At 38.9% G+C, this 26,766-nt stretch overlaps 1 protein-coding gene across 1 annotated transcript; it reads left to right on the forward strand.

The window, feature by feature from the left end:
• The first annotated feature begins 1,280 nt into the window (after positions 1-1,280).
• On the forward strand, positions 1,281-11,975 carry LOC128529107 (uncharacterized). The gene is made up of 19 exons (XM_053502445.1): positions 1,281-1,302; positions 1,870-2,025; positions 2,252-2,608; positions 3,426-3,527; positions 3,603-3,695; positions 3,803-3,895; positions 4,025-4,099; positions 4,487-4,582; positions 5,069-5,167; positions 5,278-5,370; positions 5,529-5,630; positions 5,807-5,926; positions 7,364-7,453; positions 8,270-8,353; positions 8,475-8,567; positions 10,556-10,651; positions 10,907-10,925; positions 11,035-11,071; positions 11,584-11,975. The coding sequence occupies exons 2-19, from the start codon at positions 1,977-1,979 to the stop codon at positions 11,632-11,634; spliced, it is 1,749 nt and encodes a 582-aa protein (XP_053358420.1). The 5' UTR covers positions 1,281-1,302; positions 1,870-1,976; the 3' UTR covers positions 11,635-11,975.
• Positions 11,976-26,766: the final 14,791 nt, after the last annotated feature.

Below are 26,766 nucleotides of genomic sequence, written 5' to 3' on the forward strand. Positions count from 1 at the left end.
TATGTGTTTGCATTTTTTAGGAAAAAAATATTATGCATGGTTACTAAGTTTTGTAAAAATAAAAGTAGCTTAAATAAGGCCATGAAACTCATACAGAACATTTGTTCACAGTACTTTTTGAGAACTGGGCTGGTGGACTAGTGTTTTTGCTTCAAAATGATGTGAAAATGATCTTTTTTACTTGCTCACAGAAAACAATATACTGTAGTGATTAACATTTTTTAAGTCACTTTTTGAGTGTAAAGGCTCTATGCGAGAAGGCGTGAACTATCATTACTAATGCAGTGATTCACACCTGAGAACAAATAGGCCTGCATACTGATCTGCATAATGAGCCATCAGACAGGTATGTGACTGAGAGAGGAGAGTTACAAGAAAGAATCTGAGGACAAAATAAGTTTATATATTTTCAGTGTTTAGGTTATTTGAGAATGTATTTGACACAAAAAAACTTAAGATTTACTTGTGAGTTCAGTTAAACAGTTTATTAGGCCTAAACAATTAAAGTTGACTTTTTTAGCTGCATTACTGCAGTCACCATAACAGAAAATATAGCTATCACAAATTACACGTAAATTACATGTTAAAATATAAAAGTGTAAGAACAGTGCAAATAAAACCCTGATGACGCCAATAAGAACTTAAATTACACTTTCAGTTTTAATCGTACAGACAAGATTTATATATTAATCAATTCTATAAAGTGTCTACTTTTATTTGTATGCACACATGTTAAACATAAAACTTTGTGCATTAATAAAATAAAGAAAATAATCAGGGTGCGCTGTCTGTCGCTTTGGTCTGCGTGAACTGCAGGGAGAAACACGTGATTAAAATGAACTGAAACTCAGCAAATACTCCACAGAGAGACACAAAATACACATCTATAGAAAACTTAAATTGTCTTCTTTTACATTTACCAATTCAACTCGAAAATAAATAATCTGTTTTTATGCTTTTTTTGTTTCATTACAGCTGATGTGATCCCGCCTCCCTGTGCGCGCGCTGTTGATGAAAGGTTCATTTCCATATGAACAGCGCGCGCACGGGGAGGCGGGATCACATTAGCTGTAATGAGCCGATACAGAAGAATCTGTACCACTCCTTACTTTCATACGGATTACATAAAAACAGATTATTTGTTTTCGAGTTAAATTAGTAAATGTAAAAGTAGACAGTTCAAGCTTTCTATAGATATGTATTTTGTGTCTCTCTGTGGAGAATTTGCTGAGTTTCAGTTCATTTTAATGACGCGTTTCTCCCTGCAGTTCACGCAGACCAAAGCTACAGACAGCGCACTCGGTTTGTTTTCTTTATTTTATTAATGCACAAAGTTTTATTTTTAACATGTGTGCATACAAAAAAAGTAGACACTTTACAGATTTTATTAATATATTGTAGCGTTTTTCACCGCTACGCAGGAACTTGGAGAGACGAGTGAGCTTCTTTTGCTGCCCAATGCAAATGGCTGGGAGTAATTTATTTTCTTCCGCACGTACACACAAAAACCACCACATCCAACCTCCATAAAACACACACACCTATGGCCGAAGCCACTAACTTAAACACCTTTTCCCAACAGGGTGAACACAAAACAATCCCTCCCGCAAAGCATGATGGTAGACCATCAAAACCCCGCCCACGCCACAATATTGTCTGTCCGATCAAAACTGAAAGTGTAATTTAAGTTCTTAGTGGCGTCTTTAGGGGAAAACGCCTTAAAACGCATATATGCGTGCGCGGACCTCAGAGGGTTAAATTTGACTCCTCTTTCTGGAATTAAACTCATCGAGCAGTCAACAATGACGCATAAATGTTTAATTAACTTTCACTTTCACTTTTATATTGGCTTGAATATTTTTCCCATAGATAAACCCAGCTATCAACCACCGACTTTTTGTCCAGGAAAGAAGTAATACACTTTGGAGTAATAAACTTTGAAATAATAAACTTTGGAGTAATAACCTTTGAGCTTGATGGATATGTCAGTGTTTTTGCTGTGTCTTTTTGCTATTGGACTTAAAGGTGAGGCTTTTTGTAAATTAAATTCTTATGGCATTTATAATGTTCCACCAGGAAGTGGTTTAAAAGTGTAGCTTTTTGATATTTTCTCTTACAGTTTATATATCTCTTTTTATTAATGTGGTTAAATAATTTTAAGGAACACATTAAATGCACTGCAACACTTTGTTTGTGTTTTAAACAATGTGCAACTATTAAACAATGTGCAACTTTGTCCATATTTCTTTAGAGCATTTCATGGTGACAATGGCAGACCAATCTTTCTTTGCCCGTGAGGGTGAGGATGTCATACTGAACTGCTCTGTAGATTCACATGTACCAGTCAGTGAGATAGAAGAAGTGACCTGGAAAAGGACAGTCAGAGACCAAGACATCATTGTCCTGCTTTATCAAGACAGTGAGATCTTCCCAGATGCCTCACATGAACTTTACCGAGGAAGAGTTGATTTATTTTCTTCTGAAATCCATAAAGGAAACTTCTCATTGAAGCTGATGGATGTACAGAAGGAGGATAAAGGAGAGTATGTTTGTGAGGTGCATACTAGGAACGTGTCAGCACATACCATTGTGGTTCTGCAAAGTGTAGGTAATAAAGCTGTTTGTAATTACTCACGACCTTTCAATATGTCTGTTTGAAGTTCTGCCAAGCCAAATAAAAAAGTTTAAACCTGATTTTAAAACAGCTAGCACTAGACTTTTCTACGCTCACTGCGACACTAAAGGACAGATTACCCAATCAAAGTAAAGCATCATGATGGTGCAAAATGAAATATTTAGGATGGATATTAAGATGCACCAAAATACTTCATAGCTTTAACATCATAACCATTATATTGTAGCCAAAAGAAACCTGTGTAAATGTTAACCTCGCTTAAAACCTGCTTAAGTTAAACAGTTACAATTCAATAAAACTAGAGTTATTTGCTGAAACTTTTTTTTTTTTTTCTGATGAGAGCTATAGTTAATACAGCTTTATGTAGAGATTTACATAAACTAAAAAGAGGGCGGGCCATCAATTAATTAAATAAACTATATCTTGTTTAATGTGCAGAGGTGGTCATTTCAGTAACCTTTGTTAGACATTATGCAATATCCCTTTGGGATTAATAAAGTACTCTGTCCAATCTAGGTCTAGCTTTAAGTTAAATGTAGTAAAATGTAGCATTTACCTTAATGCTAAGTTAAATGCTACTGTACATGTAGCAAAAGGAGACTTTTCCCCTCCTACTGTATGTAATAAAAGTCAAGACAATTTTTCTTGCATGACAATTGCCATATTTGACGACTGAAGTCACTGAAGAAAAATTTGACTCTGTGTTCATAGGTCCATTTCTAATTCTTTTGTTAAAGAAAAATGAGGTATTTACACCACTTGCTTATTATTTGTATCCTTATGCCCACAGGTCTCCCTGCAGTCTTTATAGTCATTTTGGTCTTTTGTTTAATTGCACTGTTGGTGCCAGTCGGATTTTGTGGTCCTGTTTTTAACCTTCTTAGAAAAAAAGGTATGTGACCTAAAAAAAAAATTCTGGTAGAAATACTAAAAGGACTATAGACATAAGGCTATTTTCTTTTCTCAGATACTACCCAAAAGGCCATGAAAATTCACATGTCTCTGATCCTCTGTCCAAACATTTGCATGTTCATTGCTTTCTGTTTGTGGTCGACAGAAGGTAAATCCAGGGTCATTTTCCCTATTTTTTTTATAAATATGACACCTTCCTTATGTTCTGCTCAGATCCAGTACCTGACACTGGTTTGGCTTGTTTCCTTCTCATAGGCTTTCTGTCTGAGGTTATCACTTGTTCAACTGTCAGTATCATGAGACCCCTCATCCTTATGAAAACCTCTTCCTATCTTGAAAGGTTACCACGTAGGTATTTAGAAAACTCTTTATTTTGGTTAAGCATTTTGAACCTTTTTGTTGTTCTTTTTTTCAAGATCAAAAGTATCCCTGCCATACAACATGTGTATAAAAAATATGAACCAATTCATTTCACAGAATTCTTACAAAAAGCAGTGATGGTGTTGACCTTTCCACTTTACCAGTCAAGTTTAGCACTGGGAGCATGCTTATGTAAGTGATAAGTGTTACTGTAAAGAGCACCTTACACCTTTTCTGCCTTTGCTTACTTTTGTATGTTCCTTTACTTACAAAGTTAAAGTATATTGTGCTAATCTTCAATGTCAACTGCTATTGGTGGACTCCCACAAAGCACACAACTGTAGGACTGTAGTGCAGTTTGCTGCAGTCCAAATGCAGTCATAAGTTTACTTATAATTCTAAAGACAGTAAAAACAAAAGCAAACAAGGTCCTTGAATGCTGCCACATTGTCAACACACATCTGACAATACACATATTGAATTAAACAATTTCTTTACTACTTAATTTATTTACATAAGATACATAGCATACCATAGTACACTCTCAAATTAACACTTTTTTAAAAATCTTCCATTTAGTTTTTTTTGGTACACGGATACAGACGAAAGCAATGCCATTTGATGCAGCACTAACAGTCTTAGGAGTGGTTTTCATTATCATAGCTGTTGTGTTGGGTAAGAAAAAACATTTGAATATTTGTATATGACACAAAATATTTGTATGTTCTGTTATTTTTATTTATCATAAAGTCTGAATTCTTTTTAGGAAAAATCATTACTGCTACAGACTAATCGATCTTTAAAGTTCACAAATACAGTAGTTGAATGTTTTTGCTTCTCCACACCCCCAGAGAGGATTTAAAATGAAGCAATTGTCATAGCGTGCGCCTGTGATGGGCGTACGCCTCAACCTGTTATCACTCCTCGCTCATTTCTTAGGCTCCCTAACCCCACCCCCCCCCCCCCCCCCAATCCCTTGTTCAGTGGTAGAGGTCGCCGTCATGGGAGTGTGCAGAAGCTCCACCTCCGCTTGCTCCATCCTGCCACTTTGCCTGCCACTGCCTTTTGACAGCTTGTGTATAAAAATAATGTTAAACATTTGTCACCTTTTCATTGTGTTAAAATTGCTACCCACAAAAAATGACTTGCATTGTTTTACAGCTATTTATGGCCTCCAGGTATATCTGATCGTGTGTCTAGAAGCAATTAATTCTGTACTGCTTGCACTCATTGTCAGGAGCACGGGTAGCCCTTTTGGCCGTAAGTACTGTTTAATACATATTCGCAGAACTGTGCATTTATAAAACTAATAATTTTACATGTTTGTGTATATTCTCCTCCAAAACAAAAATACCTCTTTGCACTTTTAGTTGAATATGAGATGTTACTACCATGTCTAATCGTGGGGATAATGATAGTTCTCTCTCTACAAAGGCACTTCTTTCTAGGAAAGCCTTTTAAATGTATGTAATAAGTTTTTACATAATTTCTTTATTACCCAAAACTGATGACCATTTTGAGTGCAATAAATTAACTGTATATGTTCTGTTACTACTGATAACTACATGTTTAATAACTACTAACTAACCACAACTGTAATAAATGTATTTTACTTTCTCAGGTGTGGATATCACTGTGTCATCCATAGTTATGACTATATTTAGCCTCTATGGAATTAGTTTGTATATACTCCTTTCTGTTGCATTAAAGGATTTCCGTAGATGTAAGTACCATAAACAAAAGGCAAATAAGGTGCATTATGAGCTTTTTAATACATTACATAAAGTAAATATATAAATAATAAATTGTTTTCAGATTCTCAATTTTTTATTATATATCTTTAATCCACTTCCTTTTAATCTTCTGCATTTATACCAATTTCCTCTATTTTTTTTCCAGGTTGGACATTTTTATTTGAGATTGTAATATTTCTACTTGTGTGGTCAGGAATGATTTATCTATTACGCTGTCACAGAGGGCAAAAACAAGGATGCTGTCATCAGTGGAAAAAAATAGGATGTAAGTGTATGCATTATATATATATATATATATTTAGGAAAGTTTTAAAACAATCCATGCTAAAAGTGTGTAGGTTTCCAAAATATGTCCTAACAGTAAAACCAAACAGGAATATTATAGAAAACCCACAGCACAAAGAGACTTAGCTAAAATACATGTAAGACAAGGCAAGTGTGAAAATAAGAAACTTAAATATTCAAACTATACAAAAAACAAAAGCTAAATAAAAGCAGCGGTGAACGCAAAGTGTGATGCATAGAACAATGAATGACATATGGAAATATCTCAAAGTCACAAAACTGAGAAGTCCACAAAAGTTAAAGTCACATGCCGCTAGGTGGCAATCCTACTATATCCCTGTTGAAAAAGCATTACTAAATCTGGCACAGCATGGCATGGATCAGGACATGATTTATGCCATGATCTTCCTGACATATGCCTTGTTCTGCCCAAGAAAGATCATGGCATAAATCTTGCATGGCATGGATCAGGACATAAAACCCCTATGCCATGCTATTGGCTGCTCGTCAACATTCAGTATGGGGAGAATCTTCTCCCTGTACACCATTGAGATCTTTACTGCCACTCTCTTTTCAGAGGGCCATACCAAGAGCTGGCTTCTAAGTCATGCACACACACCTTCCTCAGAGCACCATACACAGGTTTCTGGGTTGAGCACCTGGAGGAAACCCAACAAGCATGGGAATAACTTGCAAACTACATACACAAACCCCGACCATGAGCAACGGAGAGTGTGGAAAGGAGGTGAAGAGGCAGGTACAGGCAGGTTGAAATGAGTGGAGAAAAGTGTCACATGTTTGTTTGACAAAAAAGAATTAGTGAGAATAAAAGGAAAGGTGTACAGGACAGAGGTGAGACCAGCGATGCTCTAGGGCTTAGAGACAGTGGCGCTGAAGAAAAGGCAGGAGGCAGAGTTGGAGGTAGCAGAGCTAAAGATGTTGAGGTTCTCCTTGGGAGTGACAAGGATGGATAGGATCAAGAATGAGTCCATCAGAGGGACAACCCATGTTAGATATTTTGGAGATAAAGTCAGAGAGGCCAGATTGAGGTGGTTTGGACATGTTCAGAGGAGAGATGGTGAATACAGTATATCGGTAGAAGGATGCTAAGGTTGGAACTGCCAGGCAGGAGGTCTAGAGGAAGACCAAAGAGGAGATTTATAGATGCAGAGAGAGAGGACATGAAGTTAGTTGAAAGAAGAGGATACAGAGAATAGGGTTATATGGAGGCAGTTGATTCACTGTGGCGACCCCTGAAAGACAAAGAAGAAGATCTTATTTAACGATGTACTGATATCAATCAACAAGGCAAATACTAGGCAATAATATTTATGCTCAATAAATTGGTGCATTATGCATAATAACATTAATTATCTTCATTTTTGTTTTAATATTTCCTATGTATTTTTTTTTCCAGATTTATGCTGCATTGTCATTGTTGCAGTTCTAATCACTATACATGGCGCATTGTGCTTTTTTTGTCTATACCTCATTATAGATGTTAAAGGTATGATAAAATGTAATAAGTTGCTTTTGAATTATGATGCCGTTTTGTAGATTACCACTACATTTAGTCCTATTTTTTTTTTTGTGGCACAACAAAAACAAGTTAAATATTTTTAGCAATTTGGCATGCTAGAAAATATTATTACATTGTTGAGACAGACTGGAAAAATACACAAAGAAAGTCTGACACTTCATGACTTTAATTGGAAAGGATCTCACAACAAAGTTTCTAAATGTCTTTTTTTATTTAGTATTCATTAATTCATGCATTACATTTAACCCACATTAAGGGTCTGTTAATGCTTGACATGTTTGCTTAGTTTAAAATAAACTGTCGTGCGGTTGTTTTGTTAGTACAGTTTACTTGAACAAGTGGCTATCAGAACATCTATGTGCACCAAGCAAGGACACTAAGACCACTTAAAATGGTTGGTCTTAGTCCGCTTCCAAATAAATTATGGTGCAGTATGATTAAAATGGGAATGTACCGTGGACCACAAATATCTAAACGAACATGAACATTCTATTTGGAATCTGAAGCTATGCTCATGTTGTTTTCAATGTGTAGTGTTAAATTTTATGAACTGGCTTTAGCTGGTGAAGATACTACCATATGTAAACCATGCTTTCTGTTTGCCAGTGTGAATGGTAAGCGAACCAAGGCTTTATACTAGTAAACCAAGAGTAATTTTTTAAGCTTTCATTTCTTCTAACCAAGAGAAATGAACTACAAGTGTAAACACTCCCTAAATGGTACTGACAACGAAATTATTCAGACAAAAATAATAATCTAAGTTATATGTTTAACTGATAATAGATCGTGTTGGATCTTTGGCTCTGACACCACTGCTCCATGTTTTGGTAGCAACATGCTTCTGTAAACATCCTAAAGTTTCACCTGGTGAGTGTAATATTTTATGAATTATTTTGTATTTTTGGGGGGCTAGATGGAAATTTTATAATTGTCTTAGTATAAGTTTGTGTGTCGTAAAAATTGTAATCAGTAATATTTTAAATTATAGATTTCCTGCATATTGTGATCTACATGTTTGGAGCTGTAGGTCTCAGTATTGTTAATGCGATTGCTCTTGCCACTGAACTGATCCTAAAAGAAGGTACTGTATGATTCCATCATAACCATAACATTAAATAATTTTTATGAGTATTATGAAAGATCAAACTTTTTAATTGGTTAAATGTAAATATGTTTGAATTAAGCTCTGTTGTGCTATTTAATGTACACACATCTGAAATTGTAAATTTGCAACATGATATATTTTAATGTTAATTAACACACACATTTTTACTAATAAATGAATTATAACATCGTAGAACTGTCATACTTAATCATCCAGTAAAAAGCTTTCATACATTGACACAATTCTGCACTCTTACACACAAGGCTGCAGATTCCAGAAATCCATTAAAAATATATATATTTCGGGGAGATTTACAGTACCTGGACATCTTAAACATCAATTATACATAAAAGTCCAGTGTACAAAGAGTGACACAATTGACACAATTTCCCACTTCATTGATACTATCCCTACAGTTAAACACGATTGTGGTAGCAACCAGCTGTCTAATTATGGGCACTAGTCATCATAGTTCCTTCCTGGGTGAGCTTGATAATCTTACCAAGAAGAATAACAGAAACATTTACATGAAAGGTGTGTGTATGAGTCCTAAATGGTGGCAAGGCAGTAGCATGCAGCTAAGAAAGTAAACGACATGCAAAGTTTTTGTGTGGGCACAGGAGACAAACATAAACATGTGTCCTGAAAGAACCAACTCACTGGACTTCCACAGCCCTTTTTTAGGCTGTGCTGGGCCCTGAGATCATAGGCAATAACCAGCATCCAGGCTTGGTGAGTTAGGGCACCCCACCCCTCCCCTGCGGCATATGGATGATGGCGACGCAGTGCAATGCTCTTGAGCCAATGGAACATATAGTAGCTGGCGCACCCTGCAGGCCTAATGGTAGGACCCAGTACTGCTAATGTCTCTGTTTGGTGCTGAAGGCCATCTTCTCTTTTGCCTCCGATATAATTGTGACCCGTCAAAATAGCCTTTGAAGATATCTAAAGTTTAGACAAACCAGGCCTTTCCCAGCCAGTCTACAAGAACATCAACCCACAGTGGCAGGTATGCATTAAACTCAGAGATCTGATTGAGCCTTGAACCAGAGGGATGGACGAGGCTGGTGGACTCCTCTGTAATGCCATTTCAGAGCATACTTTTGATTATTTCATGACGTACCAGATGTGTGAGCCCCGGTTCGGTAGAACACACATCGTTAAACTGATTCATGAGTTTGTTCAGCTCTTGATGCTTCTGGACCTCCTTGGAAGTGGCACTACTGTAGCTTTCAGCCTTCACACAAAGTACTAATTGATGAGTATGAATGTTAACAGGATATTTCAGTCTGTATTTTTTAATAAATTAATAAAACACTCCAAGCACCTGTTTTTAATTTGTTGATGTGGAGTATTTTGTGTAAAATGATAAGGAAAAAAAAGGATTTGCATATATTTTACATTAAGTGTAAGAAGCAACAAAATGTGAGAAAGCTGAAAGAGTCCAAAGAGTTTCTAAGGTTACTAGGAGTCATCTGAGGGGTCAGATACAGAATCTCCATCAGCCTCCAACAGCTGCATTTTCACATTGCAGAAGCATGATGTACTTAGAGCAGTGACCTCGTGGAAAGCTGTGACAATAAGAGTTGAAAAAAATGTTCAGACCAGCTCTGTGGCCATCATAAACTTTTTCCACACAGACACAAAGTCTCCCATAGTCATTATTCTTACAAAAACAATGCCATCAGTGTTTCCAATAACTCCTAGGTAGTAACTTGGTTTCTTCTTCTGAAAGGCCAGGTTTGGTTCCCAGACCAGGATATTCCATCTGGATAGAATGGAAGGGTTGCACAAAGAGCATATATTTATCCGCCTGTTTGTCTAAGAGGATAAATACCACATTCCTCTGTGTTTTTCTTTTACCCTGGTATGCAAAAAAAAAAAAAAAAAAAAGTATATGATTTAGGTTTTAAGTTCATTTTAAATTTACATTAAAATGTGAAATCTGTGCTATTGGTTTCTAGAGGGAGGAGCACAAAATACAGATCTACGTCTGATTGTTCTACCATTTGAAATAGTGTTTTTGTTTGCTTGGCTCACTTTACAAGTCTACAATGCCTGTGAGTACTGTCAGCATCATTTGTTTATTTATTCATTTAAAAACTTTATAAAAACAGCACACCAGTGACAATGCAATTAACCTTACCCACATCAAAGATCATTAGATTTGACCCTAAATAAACATAAGAACTTTTATTTAAAGAAAGAATAGTGACAAAATGAAAAACGCTTAATAATTTGTTTAATAAATCAACTTGTTGCTGTTTTGAATTTCTTCAAATGATGTCTGAAATTGTGTTTTTTATTTGACCCAGGGACAGGATTCAAAGACAGGTAAACTTATTGTATATGTTAATAAATAGTTTTTTAGCAGGGTGTTTTTTTTTCATGGTAAGATGTCATATGAAAAATGTTTCATAAATAATTTTTGTTTGTTTAACAGAGCAAAAAATGAATTTGGAAGAAGATCAGAACCAGAGGTATTTAATCCAAAAATACAAAAATGTGGCTAATTATGTCACAGTTAATTATTGCACAATGTCGCTAAATAAATTTAGGGTGTCCTAAATCTTTGGTTTTTAGTGTTCGAAGCTTTCTGTTTAAAAGTATAGCTCTAAGAAAGCTTCAAACATTAAAAACCTTGTTTTAAAGGAATGGCTACACTAGCACACCTTAAATTTATTTATCAACATTGCGCAATACAATCTTATTATAAATCATGTGTATTTTTATGTACATTATATGACCATGTGCAATGTTACACACTTGCACCACAGCATTTCATTGTATTGTTGGCCCTGTGTTGACATGCATATGACAAATAAAGCTAAACTTGAACACACTCCTACTGTAACACATTAGATATTTGACTATTTTTTGGTTGTTCTTGCAAAATTCTATGATAATAATGATAATCATCATCATTAAAACACACAGAGTTTGAAATACCACCTTCATACTATATTACTTGTGCTTTTTTTGTTCCATGTAGGTTGCTGAGATGTCAGAGATGCAAATTCTCTCAGACCCTAACCCTGACTGATCTGATGTGATTAGGAAAACATTCACCTTAATATTTTCCCAAAAGTAGTTTTATTCTTGTCTTGTACAAAGTTTTGTTGTTATACAGAAGAACTACATTATGCATTATGTTATCTTGTATCTCAGAACTATTACAATAAATGCATACAGTACATGCATAATATTTAATGTTCACAGTTCTGTAAGGAATTATGGTGCTTTCTTTAATATTTTAATTCAACTTAGTCCTAAAAGAGATAATTCTTACTTGCACTACAAGAAAGCTGATGTTATTGATCATACATTTTGGCAATTATTTTTTTTATAAAGAATATTGCTGTTTGTCATTACCAGCTATTTCTTTATTTAGGCCTATATAGATTTCAATTTAATAACGCCATTACTGGTAATTGCTTATATTTGGCTTATTTATTAAATGTGTCATTCCTCTTCAATTTTAAAGTGCTCTATAACACACATTTAAGAATGAAATTGAAATGGTTGAAAACCATTTAATTTTTGACCATTATTTAAAAGGTAAAAGAATATAACCAAACCCTTTACAATAATTACTGTGTGCTTAGTCAATCGTTTTTTTGTTGTTGCATCACTTTGTTTGGTATTATGTAGATGTACATACTAGTTTATTTTTTATGTCTACTCTTATTAAACTCAGTATTCGTGAAACTGATCGTCTTTTGGTTATTTGTCTATATTCTTACCCGACAAATTGTGCGTGACTGCAGGTGCACATGTGGCAGGTGTATCCAACATGTTTTAATCCTTCATTTTAGTGTGCAAGTCATAAAACATACTTGGCTCTGCCAAGTCCGGCACCTGGTGCCTTATCTTTATGCTCATGTCTCTGTCGGGTCCGGCACCTGGAACCTTATCTTATCTACAGTATTTATCATACACATGACAGCTGATTATAAAATAAGTACAGTTCATGCCTGGGTCACTCTGGGTTTTTTTCCCATGTACTTTGGGGTACACACTGTACACTGAGTATCACCATCCCCTTACTGTTTGTTTTATGACTTGTCTCATAGTTGTCTGCTTTTCTTTTCTCACCTCAGAGTGAGCCCATTATGTTTTATGACCTGTCAAACTCTGACTTCTTTTTTTACCTCTAAGTGAACCCAGTATGTTTTATGACTTGTCATACTCTCTACCTACTTCTATATTATTTCACTAAGATTAATATTATGTTGATTAATATTATCATATTATTATACTGCTGCATACACAAGTATATTTTACTAAAATATGCTTACACAGTCAAAATTTCTTAGCAGATGACTAAACTGATAAAGAGAAAATTAGCATAAAGGGTAATATACAGTAATCATTATTCTCACAATTGTATATCGGTGCAAAATACAAAAATTTATTTTAATGACAAATGCACAAAGAAATAAGTTTAGACGACAACAAATATAACAAATAAATAAAATAACAAATATATCAGCTTTATCAGATTATTATTATATATATATTCAATTCAATTCAATTTTATTTATATAGCGCTTTTAACAATGGTCATTGTCTCAAAGCAGCTTCACAAAGATGAAAGAAATTCATAATAATAATAATAATAATAATAATAAAAATAAAATAATAATAATAATTTATGTATGTGTGAGAAAAATGTGTCTAGATAATAACGAGATGAATGTATGAAATTTCTCTGATGAGCAAGCCAAGGGTGACGGCGACAGTGGCAAGGAAAAACTCCCTGAGATGGTAATAGGAAGAAACCTTGAGAGGAACCAGACTCAACAGGGAACCCATCCTCATTTGGGTGATAACAGATAGAGATGATATAACACCATGTGTGTTATGCAGCTGAAAGTACAGTACAATATAACAGAAATTCTTTAAATTAACATTTACAAGTCCAGTTCAACATAGGGATGAGTCAGTAGGTGCACAGGGCAGATGGGATCTGGATCACTGGGAGCACAGGAGCAGGATGTGTAGCTCCAACCATAATAAGGCAGAATTCAGCTGGAGCTGGTGCTTCTCTGGATGCCTCAGGATCCTCGCAGGGTTGGCTTTTGTCTACTGAAGCTGGTACAATCACCAGATGCCTCGGGATGGGTAGAAAAGTACAGAACAGATGGAGAGAATTAGCGTAGTTGCCATTCAGGATAGATGTACTGGAGTATGAGGTTATGGGATGAGTCACGTGTATACCAGATTAAAGAGATGCGTCTTGAGTCTACTTTTAAACTGGGAAACTGTGTCTGAGCCCCGAACACTGTCTGGAAGGCTATTCCAAAGTTTTGGAGCTAAATATGAAAAGGCCCTACCCCCTTTTGTAGATTTTGAAATTCTAGGAATTACAAGAAGTCCAGAGTTTTGTGATCTTAAGGAGCGTGGTGGATTATAGCGTATTAGAAGACTGGTTATGTATGTGGGAGCTAAACCATTTAAAGCCTTGTATGTAAGTAATACTATTTTGTAATTAATTCTAAACTGAACAGGTAGCCAGTGCAGGGATGATAATATAGGGGTTATATGATCATATTTTCTGGATCTGGTGAGAACCCTGGCGGCTGCATTTTGGACTAACTGAAGCTTGTTTATTGAGGATGCAGGACAACCACCTAGTAATGCATTACAATAGTCCAGTCTGGAGGTCATGAATGCATGAACTAGCTTTTCTGCATCAGATACGGATAAGATGCTCCTAAGTTTGGCGATATTTCTAAGATGGAAAAAGGCTGTTTTTGTGATATTGGAAATATGATTTTCAAAGGACAAGTTACTGTCTAATAATATCCCAGGTCTTTTACTGTTGAGCTGGTAGTAACAGTACATCCTTCTAAACGCAGGCTGAATTGTGAAAGCTGTTGTGTGCTGGTTTTTGGGCCGATGAGTAATATCTCTGTCTTGTCTGAGTTTAGTAAGAGAAAGTTATTGGTCATCCAATCATCCAATATATATATATATATATATATATATATATATATATATATATATATATATATATAAATCGATAGGCTATCAGGTATAGTTAGTCTTTAAAGTTTTAGATAGTTTAAAAAAAAAAAAGGCCAGGTGGTAAAGCCGAGATTTGAACTTTGGATTTGAAATTTTTTATGCATGTAATACAGTCATTGTATACATTGAGCTAAAGCATCACACCATTAGCATTAGCATTCTAGTGATGTTGTGTTGGATGTGATACAAATGCCAGATCAGTTTTTATCCCAGTTTGTCATAATACACATCTACATCACACCAACATGTAACAACTATGTTTGTTGTTAATAAAATCAGATTATAGAGCATTGCATCTAATCACACATAATTATAAAAGTCAAACTGCGGTTTGTTATATCATTGTGATCCAGATTCTGCATGTGTTTTCCATGGTCCTCCACTAGGGGTGCTCAACAAATCCACCGAATCCACCAAATCCTTGAATCAGTGGCGGACTGGCCATCTGGAGCACCGGGCGTTTTTCCAGTGGGCCGCTGGCCAATGTGGGCCAGCCCAGTCTGTACGTAAATATATTTTTAAAATGACAAAAAACATAATACTGACCAATATAATATCTTTTTTATGCAGATAGCTGAGTGTGTTGATCATACGGGCGCTGCTGACAAAGACCGTGTGTTCTGTAACGGCCACTACTATGTTGTAGACCACATTATGTATGTATGTTGCCCTTCAAGAGTTGCGGTGGAGTGTGCGTGTGAGGAGGAGAGAACGAAGTAGGAGCTCAGGTGTGCTGCTCACCACTGAAATGGTGTATTGTTTTACCCTTTACTTTACTTTTACTTCATAATTTGTATAATAATTTTGTGACGCTGAAAAAGGCTGATAAAGGTTTTGTGCTGAATGCTATTGTTGTCTCTGAGCTCTTTCCCCTTTAGCTATCAGACACAAAGCATCACAGTTTGTGTGCATGCAAATGTATTGTAATCCTATTCCATCCGTGTTCTAAAACACGCCCCCTTTCACTTTTAATTTACACATGAAGCGATATGGATCCTTTCTCGATACAACAAATTTTTCTGAGCAAAGAATGAATAATTACCATGGATAAAAATGGAAAAAAAAGAAAAGGTGGAGCTAAAAATTTACAGAAAATAATAAAAAAGCTTTAAAAGCAGATTGTGTGAAAGTCTTTAAATTTTTGCGTGAGGGGAAATTGCAAGTCTGCAGGATCTGACAGCTCTAGCATTACGGTCAGGGATAGCAATGCTGGATCCAGCAGCCTCAGGGTCAGTGATGATGTTGACCAACACCTCTCTCCTTCCATACCCGAGCCAAGTGAAAAGAATGGCAATCAACTAAATGCTGCTACTGATTTAACTCCAGATTACCTGTTTAGTTTAATTGGCATCATTTTTTTCTCAGGCAGAGAAAGGGAGAGGTGTTGGTCATTGTCACTGACGCTGCTGCACTAGCAAGCTTACACTGATGAGTGGTATTTCTTATACTGACTGCATCAAGATGATCCCCCCTGACCTGCTAAAATATTGTCTTTATAGTTTTATATGTTGTTTGTCCTAATGTTCTTTCCTTTGTTTTACAAATATGACCCAATATATGGTCAGTAATACTTCAAATAATATGTTTAAAGAGCATTTATTTCTGTATTGCGTTATTAACCCGAATCCGGATTCGCTCATCTCTAGTCTCCGGTCATCTCTAGTCTCCGGTCATTGAGAGCGGAAAGACCATAGCTCTTCGTGGATTCATATGGATTACATGAACTAAGAATATATACTGTATATATATATATATATATATATATATATATATATATATATATAGTAGACACTTTTATAGCTTTCTATAGATATATTTCTCAGTCAGTGTGTGTAGCATTCGCTAAGTTTCAGTTCATTTTAACGACGTGTTTTAGAAATATATTTTCGCAGACTGAGACGGCATTAGTTTACAAAAGCACAATGTTTTGTTAATATTGATAAATAATAAATAGTGATAAAAATTATCAGTAAAGAATATATTTAGCCTAATAAAAAACCCTTTTCTAAGACTAAATTCATAACAATAATTCACCAAAAACATTGAAAATTTTTTATTAAGTGTTAATTAAGTTATATTTTTAACATTTTAAGTAGCCTACTTAATATTATCATAATATGACACATAAATTAAATTGACAAAAAAGGAAAAAAAAACATTCAGGCATACTTGTTGAGTGTATAGGCCTACTTAAAAAAAAAGGTACAAATATGTACCTTTCCATGTTAAATCTGACATATTGTACCTCTATAACTAATATTGGGTACAAAGTTGCACCTTAAGGACCAATTGCAGACCTTCAAGGGTACTATATGTTTTGTTTGCCAAGGAACAAAATTGTACCACTGCAGTACTTTTTTTTCTGACAGTGCAGTCACTGCTGGGATTTTACAGATGTGTATATAAAGCCACCAAATTTTGATATTGGTTGAGGAAGTGGTTACAACATTGTACATGCTTGTTTACATGCATGGATCTGTGGATGGTTTGATCTTAATCCAGGTTTTCATGGCCATGGCCATGGCCATGAGCCCCTAGTGGTAAGATGGGCAGACCAAGATGTCTTTGCCTTCAGAAGTGAGGAGGTCATACTGAACTGTTTTCTAGATTAGACTATTTTAAATACATTTTCTAATGTTTATTATTTCTGATTTATTCCTAGTTTAAATGCATTCCATATAACAATACTGCAGGAGGATTTTGTTGTCCTGTTTTTAATCTGCTGAGGTATTAATCAATGACTTTCAATATATACTTTAGTAATAGAAATGCTATGAGTAAACTTTTTTTTCTCTCTACCTTTGAATATGAATATTTATATTTCTTTGCCTTTAGCAAAACTTTCATTTTATACATTTACTTCTAATTGATACTTGAGTTCATGTTTTTTCAACATAAGTAAATTGTTTCCCCTTCACAGAGTGCTTACAAAGCCTTTGGCTGTTCCCCTTCACCATTCAACAATAACAATGGCCGCCTGTTCATGTAAGATTACACGGAAATATAATTGTACCTCACAATACTTATAAACCTAGAGTTATACATGATGTGTCAATATTGAGTGCCACTTGACAGTGGCCTGAGAGACAAAAATTCTGGTCTCTAAAAGAATTCAATTTAATTCAAGATGGCTCAGGCAGGTGCAGAGTGTCACGGACCTGAGTGTAGCCACAAAAGTGAAAGGAAGGATCCAAGAGCAGAAAGCAAAAGATAGTGTGCCACTTACAGTCTCTGTGAACGCGCGGAGGAGCTTCACATGATTCTGGGAGTGATGTCTGTAACCCAGACGTGCAGTAGCTCCACACATGCAAGAAATCCAAAACGCTAGGCAGTCTCGTGGTCGGTGCACAACGCGGAAGTCAAAGCCGGTAATCCAAAACGAGCAGTAATTCCAAATCGCTAGACAGTCTTGTGGTCAGTGTACAACGCGGAAGTCAAAGCCGGTAATCCAAAATGAGCAGTAATTCCAAATCGCTAGGCAAGGATGAGGTCGATAACAAAACAGGATCAAAAACACTGTGAGCAAATGACAAAAACAAACGCGGGAATATTGGCATGAACGGCACAATAATCTGGCAGCGGGTGGGTGTCTTGCAGCGTCTTAAATAAGCGGATCTGATTAATCCAAATCGGCAACAGGTGAGCTTGCGCTGTGACTGAGGCGGCAAAAAACAAGAGGCGGCGCGGAGCTGGAACTGGAGTAACTTTGATTACTTTCGGAGGAGCTATGTTATGGCTGAAATCCAACGTACTGTGACAGTACCCCCTCTTCTACGGACGCCACCGGGCGTTCTAGACGGTGCTTCAGGGTGAAGTTTGTGAAATTCCTTTATCAAGGATGTGTCCAGGATAAATCTGGCAGGTATCCAACTTCTCTCTTCGGGGCCGTAACCCTCCCAGTCTACGAGATATTGCAGGCCTCGGCCCCGACGGCGGGATTTAAGTAGTCTGCGGACTGTAAAGGCTTCTCCCCCATCGATGAGTCGAGGGGGTGGGGGAGGGCGGGGGGGAGGTGACAGAGGACAAGCAACCAGCCGTCGGATCTGAGAGACGTAAAATGTAGGGTTGATACGGCGCATAGATAAGGGTAGAGACAGTCTTACAGCACACGGGTTGATAACTCGGGCAATGGTGAATGGACCGATGTACCTAGGGGATAGTTTCCGAGAGGTGGTTTTGATGGGTATGTCACGGGTGGAAAGCATTACCCTAGGGCCAACACGGTACCTGGGAGCTGCAGCGTGATGGCGATTGGCTTTTCGTTGGAAGGTGCTTACTGAGCGCAGCAGCTGGGAGCGGGCACGCTGCCAGGTTCTTTTGCATCAGTGGACGAAGGCTTGGGCGGCTGGAACTGAGGCTTCCTTCTCTTGAGTCGGGAACAATGGTGGTTGGTATCCTAGACAGCACTGAAAGGGGGACATGCCAGTGGAGGAGGTGGGAAGGGAATTGTGGGCATATTTTACCCAGGGTAGCATTCTGCTCCATGAAGAGGGGTCACGTGATGTCATACACCTAAGGTATTTCTCGAGCTCCTGATTAAGACGCTCAGACTGCCCATTGCTTTGAGGGTGGAAACCGGAAGAAAGACTTGGTGTGGCGCCGATGAGCCCACAAAAGGCCCTCCAGAACTGTGCAGAGAACTGTCAATCAGACACTATGTCCACCGGGAGGCCATAAAGTCGAAAGACATGAAGTATCAGAAGTTCCGCTGTTTCCTTGGCAGACGGGAGCTTGGGTAGGGGGACAAAGTGTGCGGACTTAGAGAAGCGATCGACCACTGTCAAGATGCGGGTATTTCCTTGCGAAGGGGGGAGTCCGGTAACGAAGTCGAGAGAAATGTGTGACCATGGTCGGTGTGGAGTTGGGAGGGGCCTCAAAAGACCCTCGGGAGGACGGTTAGTAGTTTTATTCCTGGTGCATGTGTCGCAAGATGCTACAAACTTTCTTACATCATCTTTGATGGTAGGCCACCAGAAGCGTTGGTGTATGAGGGATGAGGTTCGAGTGGCCCCTGGGTGACACGCAAGTTTGGAGCTGTGACCCCATTCTAGCACCAAGGAGCGTATGGAGGCAGGAACGAAGAGTTTGTCCTGAGGAACATTGCTGGGGCCAGGTTCTTGCTCAAGGGCTCATAGTACTTGGTTCTCAACCTCAAGACGAGCTGTAGCCACAAGACAGTGGCGTGGAAGGATGGTTTCCAGGGAAGAAGGGTTTGGGGAGGGAGAAAACTGGCGGGAGAGGGCGTCTGGCTTGGCATTCTTGGACCCAGGACGATAAGAAAGTGTAAAGTTAAATCTGGAAAAAAAAAGTGACCAACGAGCGACATGAATTAAGTCTTTTGGCTGTCCTCAGGTACTCAAGGTTCCTGTGATCTGTCCAGACCAGAAAGGGGTGTTCTGCTCCCTCCAGCCAATGACGCCATTCTTCCAGGGCCAGCTTAGCGGCCAGCAGTTCGCGGTCTCCAACGCCGTAGTTGCGTTCAGTCGGGGAGAGGCGACGAGAGAAGAAGGAGCAAGGATGGAGCTTATTGTCCTTGTGGGACCTTTGAGAGAGGACAGCCCCTACTCCAGATTCGCTTGCATCCACTTCTACCACAAACCGAAGGGAGGGGTCAGGGAACGTGAGGATGGGGGCGGAGGTGAAGCGGTGTTTCAGATCCGAAAAGGCTTTATCAGCCTGAGGGTTCCACTGAAAAGAGAGTCTTGTGGAGGTGAGGGTGGTGAGGGGCGCTGCCACCATGCTATAATTTCTGATGAATCGCTGGTAGAAGTTGGCGAACCCCAGGAACCGTTGAAGTCCCTGTCTCGAAGTGGGCCGTGGCCATTCTATGACTGCCTTGAGTTTGGACGGGTCCATTTGGATACCTGAGGGAGAGATTACAAACCCCAGAAAGAATGTGGACTCGCGGTGAAATTCACATTTTTCCGCCTTGCCATAAAGTTTATTCTCCAAGAGTCTTTGGAGTACCTGACGTACATGATGCTTGTGTTCTCCAAGGGAGCGGGAGAAGATGAGAATATCGTCGAGATAAACAAAAACAAAGGCGTTCAGAAAGTCCCTTAAGATATTGTTAACTAGAGTTTGGAAAACGGCCGGTGCATTGGTCAATCCGAAAGGGACCACAAGGTATTCATAATGACCAGTTGGTGTGTTAAAGGCGGTCTTCCACTCGTCACCCTCCCTGATCCTGACCAAGTGATACGCATTCCTTAGGTCCAGCTTTGTGAAGAATCGGGTGTCTTGAAGAAGTTCGAAGGCAGAAGTCATAAGAGGCAAGGGATAACGGTTCTTGATCGTTACTTCATTAAGTCCCCTGTAATCTATGCAGGGTCTGAGGGACTTATCCTTCTTCTCCACGAAGAAGAAACCAGGACCTGCAGGCGAGGAGGAAGGATGGATTATTCCAGCAGAGAGGGACTGAGAAATATAATGATCCATGGCTTTTCACTCAGGGCGGGAGAGAGAGTAAAGTCGTCCCTTGGGTGGGGTTGAGCCAGGAACCAGGTTGATTGCGCAATCATATGGTCGGTGCGGAGGAAGTGAGGTGGCGCGTGACTTGCTAAAAACTAGCTTGAGATCATGGTATTCGGTGAGGACATTAGACAGGTTGGGGAACTCCTCCTTAGAGGGGGGGGGTCGGGGTCTTAACAGGAGCAGCATGAAGACAAGACGACATGCAGGATGTGCTTCAGTCCAAAACTTTTTTCCTGGCCCAATCAATATGTTAATTATGTAGGGCTAGCCAGGGGAGGCCCTAGGGGCATGAGAATCCTTGACAATAAAGAAAGAGATGGTTTCGGAGTGGTTCCCAGAGAACTGAAGAATGACTGGAGCGGTTTGGTGCGTGATTGGGGCTAGGTTACTTCCATCAAGGGCTTGGACGGAGAATGGGCGGCCCAAACATAGAGAGGGAATTTTAAGGAGGTTAACCATAGATAAACAGATCAGATTTTGGTCAGCGCCGGAGTCTACAAGGGCATGGGTGGTGTGAGGCTTCTTATGATAAATTAGGGACACCGGAAAACAAGAACGGTGATCTGGGAAACTCACATGGTTTGGGCCCCCCTTTGCTCCCAGCATAAATGAGGGGCCTTGCCTTTTAGCGGGGAGGTCCACAATAAATGACCGGACTGACCGCAGTAGAAGCAGGCTCCTTCATCCCGTCGTCGCTGGCGTTCTTTTGGAGAAATTCGAGTACGATCCACCAACATGGGTTCAGCAGGAGGTTCTGAAGGACAAGGAGGGGTTAGTGGTTGGAATGACCTTGTGTCCAGGCCTTGCTCTCGTTGTCTAAGGCGTTTGCGAGCATCGATGCGTCCAGCAAGGTCAATGAGGTCCTGAAGGCTGGAGGGTAACTCCCGTGCAGATAGCTCATCCTTTATTACGTCCGAAAGTCCATGAAGAAAAGCGTCAAACAAGGCTTGGTCATTCCAGCCGCATGAGGGCCAGGGTGCGGAACTCAATGGCGTAATCGAAAACTGAGCGAGATCCCTGGTGGAGATTTAGCATCTGACCTGCTGCCTGGTGTCCAGAAGAAGAGCGATCAAATACCTTCTTCATTTCATTAGTGAACAACCTGAAGTTGGTGCAGCAGGCATCTTGTGCATCCCATACTGCATTCCCCATGCTTTTCCAGAAAGGAGAGTTATTATGTATGCCACTCTAGATCGTTCGGTAGGAAAAGATGAGGCTTGTAATTCAAGAACAAGCGAGCATTGAGACAAAAAGGAGTGGCAGGTATTAGGGTCGCCATCATAAGTGGGTGGGGTGGGGAAACGTGGCTCATGAGGTGAGGGAAGTGTAGCAACAAGAGCAGGAGCGAGCGGAGCTGGGGTCTGTGAAGCCTGCATCTGCTGAATCTGAGCTGTTAGGGAGGCAAGGGAGTCAGTTACAGTTCTGAGGTTATTAGCAACCTGCTGAATGTCTTGCTGATGCGCGCCGAGGAGAGCTCCCTGGCTTTCCAGTGCAGATCTCAAGCGGGTAATTTCTGCTGGATCCATAACTGGCCAGATTATACTGTCACGGACCTGAGTGTAGCCGCAAAAGTGAAAGGAAGGATCCAAGAGCAGGAAGCAAAAGATAGTGTGCCACTTACAGTCTCTGTTGGCCTGAACGGCACAATAATCTGGCAGCGGGTGGGTGTCTTGCAGCGTCTTAAATAAGCGAATCTGATTAATCCAAATCGGCAACAGGTGAGCTTGCGCTGTGACTGAGGCGGCAAAAAACAGGAGGCGGCGCGGAGCTGGAACCGGAGTAACTTTGATTACTTTCGGAGGAGCTATGTTATGGCTGAAATCCGACGTACTGTGACACAGAGAGCAGGAGGGATCAGAAACCCTTATTTAGACATAATGAATCAGCATACAAACTTATATGTTTCTAAAGAAAATAGTGCACAAATTCCTGTACATATGTTGTCTATTATTTCACACAAAACACATTCAAATGGACAGCAGGACACAATGTAACAGTACTGACAATGTTTATAGTGATGTTTTTCTTCGGTGCTGTTTTATTATGTAATTTAATTTATGCATTGTATATTTTGTAATGTTATATACATTATTTAATTTCCTTTACCTACCAGTACCACTACAATGCCACCTCACAGCTCTGGTGTTTGATTTGGACATAATGTTAGTGTCTACGATGGGCTTCTATGATGTCTGTGATGGGCTATGTATGATCTCTCTGTGTTCTCAATATGTCTAGTGGTGGCCAAAAGTATTAGGACAGCATATGCCATGTACAGTTAAACCTTGGATTCCGAGCATAATCTGTTCTGGAAGCTTGCTTGTATATCAAAGCACTTGTATATCAAAGCAAATTTCCCCCATAAGAAATAATGGAAATAATATTTATATAAAAATAAATACTAAATATACAGTAAAAATAAAGCAAATAAACATACTGTGTAGGATGACTTTTACACACATACAGACACACACACACACACACACACACACACTAACAGAGACACAGCTCTGTTGGAAAACCTCTGTAACATGGAATCTCTCTAATGACATTTGCTTTTTTGTGTTGCATTATTGGTAAACAGATAGATCTCCCGCATTGCTACAGCCTTTTAAATGTTTTTCTTTGTTGCAGTACAGTTACTAAAGAACAATCACTACACTTGGACACAAAAAAAAATGCTTTACACACGCACATACACGTAGTCACAATGTTATAAACAGAACACACGCTCACGGATGTTGACGGAGCATTACCCATAATCCTGCAGCATGAGAGAGAGAAGAACCATTGGCTTAGTTGTGATCATGTGATGCTCGACAGGCAAACGCATGCGTACTACTCATATATCAAGACCTTGATCGTTTATTAAGTTGAAATTTCTGAAGCAGGGTTTCCACCTGTGCACAAAATCTCCAGGTTTTGAAGAAAAAAGGACTTCATACTAAATACTGATAGTTGTATGGGAATTTAATTGCATAAAATAACCAGTTATTCATATTTTCTGTATTGTCAGCAATTGAGGAACTACGACCTGATATTTCTCACCTAGGTACCTTGCGATATAGAACCCGTGTTCTTCAAAGGGGATCCTTCATTCTTGATTTTTTTAGGGCTGCTCCCCCATTTTTTTATTTCCCAATGTTATCGTTCTTACGCTGTCCTATTTCACGTACGGTGTTTGGTATTTTTGAGGCAGATTTTGGGAATGAGATGGCATGGAGCTGTCCCCACAGTCTGTGGCTAGTACGCCTGGGACAAAGCATCTGGTCCCTAATTGAGACAGCCCTTTCAGTGATGCATGGAAAAGTGGCACTTCTGCAGCCTTAAGGTCCATCAGGTCAGACTGGAGGTGGTCTTGGGAGAGTTGAAGGCCCAAGCTAGAGCAGCATGGGTGGTGAAGACCTCAAATGGCCTCTCCTCGAAGTAATGTCTCTATTTCTCCACCGCCCAAACCACAGCTAAGCATTACTTCTCTGACGTTGAGTAGTTTAGCTTGGCTTCTTGCAAGGTTCTCGAGGCATATGCCACTGCCGGTTCCTCTTTAGTATTCAGTGAGGAAACTGAAAAAGCCCCTTGGTGATAATGAAGGTGGTTTTTTTTCGCGGCTTTTTTCTTCTATTTCCACTTGCCAATACCCAGATTGCCGATCCAATGTATATAACCAGGAGGCGCCTTCCATGGATTTTAAGATGTCATGTATTCAGGGCATGGGATATATCTGGGATGGTTTTCCTGTTAAATCTTTAATAATCAACACAAAAACAGTAGGAGCCGTTGGCCTTGGGAACAAGGACTACGGTTGACGACCAAGGCGAGCAAGAGTGCTCCACAACGTTAACCCAGACCGTTTGGTCCACTTGGTCCTCAATTATTCTCGACTTTAATTGTGAAATCCGGTAGGCTCTCGATTTGAATGGTAATTTATCAGATATGATGAAGATCACCAGGTTTTCAGTGAAAATACATGTAAACATATACTTTTAGAACAATTTCATATCATTACTTAAAAGGAAAAAGTACAATAAATACCTTAACTAAAATGATTGTGTGTGGTTAGTTAATAATTCAATTCTACACTGTTTCATTCGTCATATCAGCTAACTAAAAGAGCAAACTTCCTAGATAATGCTGCTGTCAGTAAAAGCTAATAATCTGTGATTGGTCTGCTAGAAAAGTGTTAATGAGAAGTGGTTTAGTGAAAGATTACTATTTTCTCATTTGAATTGGTATACTAGGTCATGAGTATTAAGTGTTTAGTGACGGAATTTATTTTTATTTTTCTTTAAATGAGGATTTGACCAAGCTGCCCATGAGCAGTGGCGGCCGTGCTGGGGTGCCACCCCTTAAAGTTAGACAGAGAAGAATGCTACTTTAACATGTAGTTATTTAACATAATTATTTATTTTTATAATGAAATAGTCATTTAGTCACAATATACTGCTCTATTTTTTACAAAAAAAAAAAAAAATCTAAACTGTATTACGTTCATTTGTGTTCGTGTACGTAGGGTGCCGGACAAACAAGTGTCTATGCAGGCATGTACATTTTTAAAAAGCATATGTTTTGAGGCTGAGCTCTAATTGGATTTTTTCACATCATCCTTGGGGCGCATTACTATGCGCCCTAAACCCTCCCACTTTTGTTCTTAGCGAATCAATATTGTTTTTAAATATTTGGGCTCATGTGATTGGACCAGTCTCAATGAGACCAGTCTCCCTTATTAACGGTCAGCAGATTGTTAGTTAATGTATTAAATAGTGATTGACATGGAAGCCATCTAAATACAATTCATCCGGAAAGTATTCACAGCGCATTACCTTTTCCACATTTTGTTATGTTACAGCCTTATTCCAAAATGAATTAAATTTATTTTTTCCTCAGAATTCTATACACAACACCCATAATGACAACATGAAAAACGTTTACTTGAGGTTTTTGCAAATTTATTAAAAATAAAAAAAACACGGAGAAATCACATGTACATAAGTATTCACAGCCTTTGCTCAATACTTTTTCGATGCACCTTTGGAAGCAAGTACAGCCTCAAGTCTTTTTAAATATGATGCCAAAAGCTTGGCACACCTATTCCTGGACAGTTTCGCCCATTCCTCTTTGCAGCACCTCTCAAGCTCCATCTGGTTGAATGGGAAGCAACAGTGCACAGCCATTTTAAGATCTCTTTAAGGACGTTCAATTAAATTCAAGTCTGGGCTCTGGCTGGGCCACTCAAGGACATTCACAGAGTTGTCCTGAAGCCACTCCTTTGATATACTGGCTGTGTGCTTAGGGTCGCTGTCCTGCTGAAAGATGAACTGTCGCCCCAGTCGAAGGTCAAGAGCGCTCTGGAGCAGGTTTTCATCCAGGATGTCTCTGTACATTGCTGCAGTCATCTTTCACTTTATCCTGACTAGTCTCCCTAGTTCCTGCCGCTGAAAAACATCCTCACAGCACAATGCTGCCACCACCATGCTTCACTTTAGGGATGGTATTGGCCTGGTGATGAGCGGATGCCTGGTTTCCTCCAAACTTGATGTCTGGCATTCACACCAAAGAGTTTAGTCTTTGTTTCATCAGACAAGAGAATTTTGTTTCTCATGGTCTTAGAGTCCTTCAGGTGCCTTTAGGCAAACTCCAGGCTGGTGGCCATGTGCCTTTTACTAAGGGTGGC

The sequence above is a fragment of the Clarias gariepinus genome, chromosome 8, assembly GCF_024256425.1.
Source record: "Clarias gariepinus isolate MV-2021 ecotype Netherlands chromosome 8, CGAR_prim_01v2, whole genome shotgun sequence".
Lineage (NCBI taxonomy): Eukaryota > Metazoa > Chordata > Actinopteri > Siluriformes > Clariidae > Clarias > Clarias gariepinus.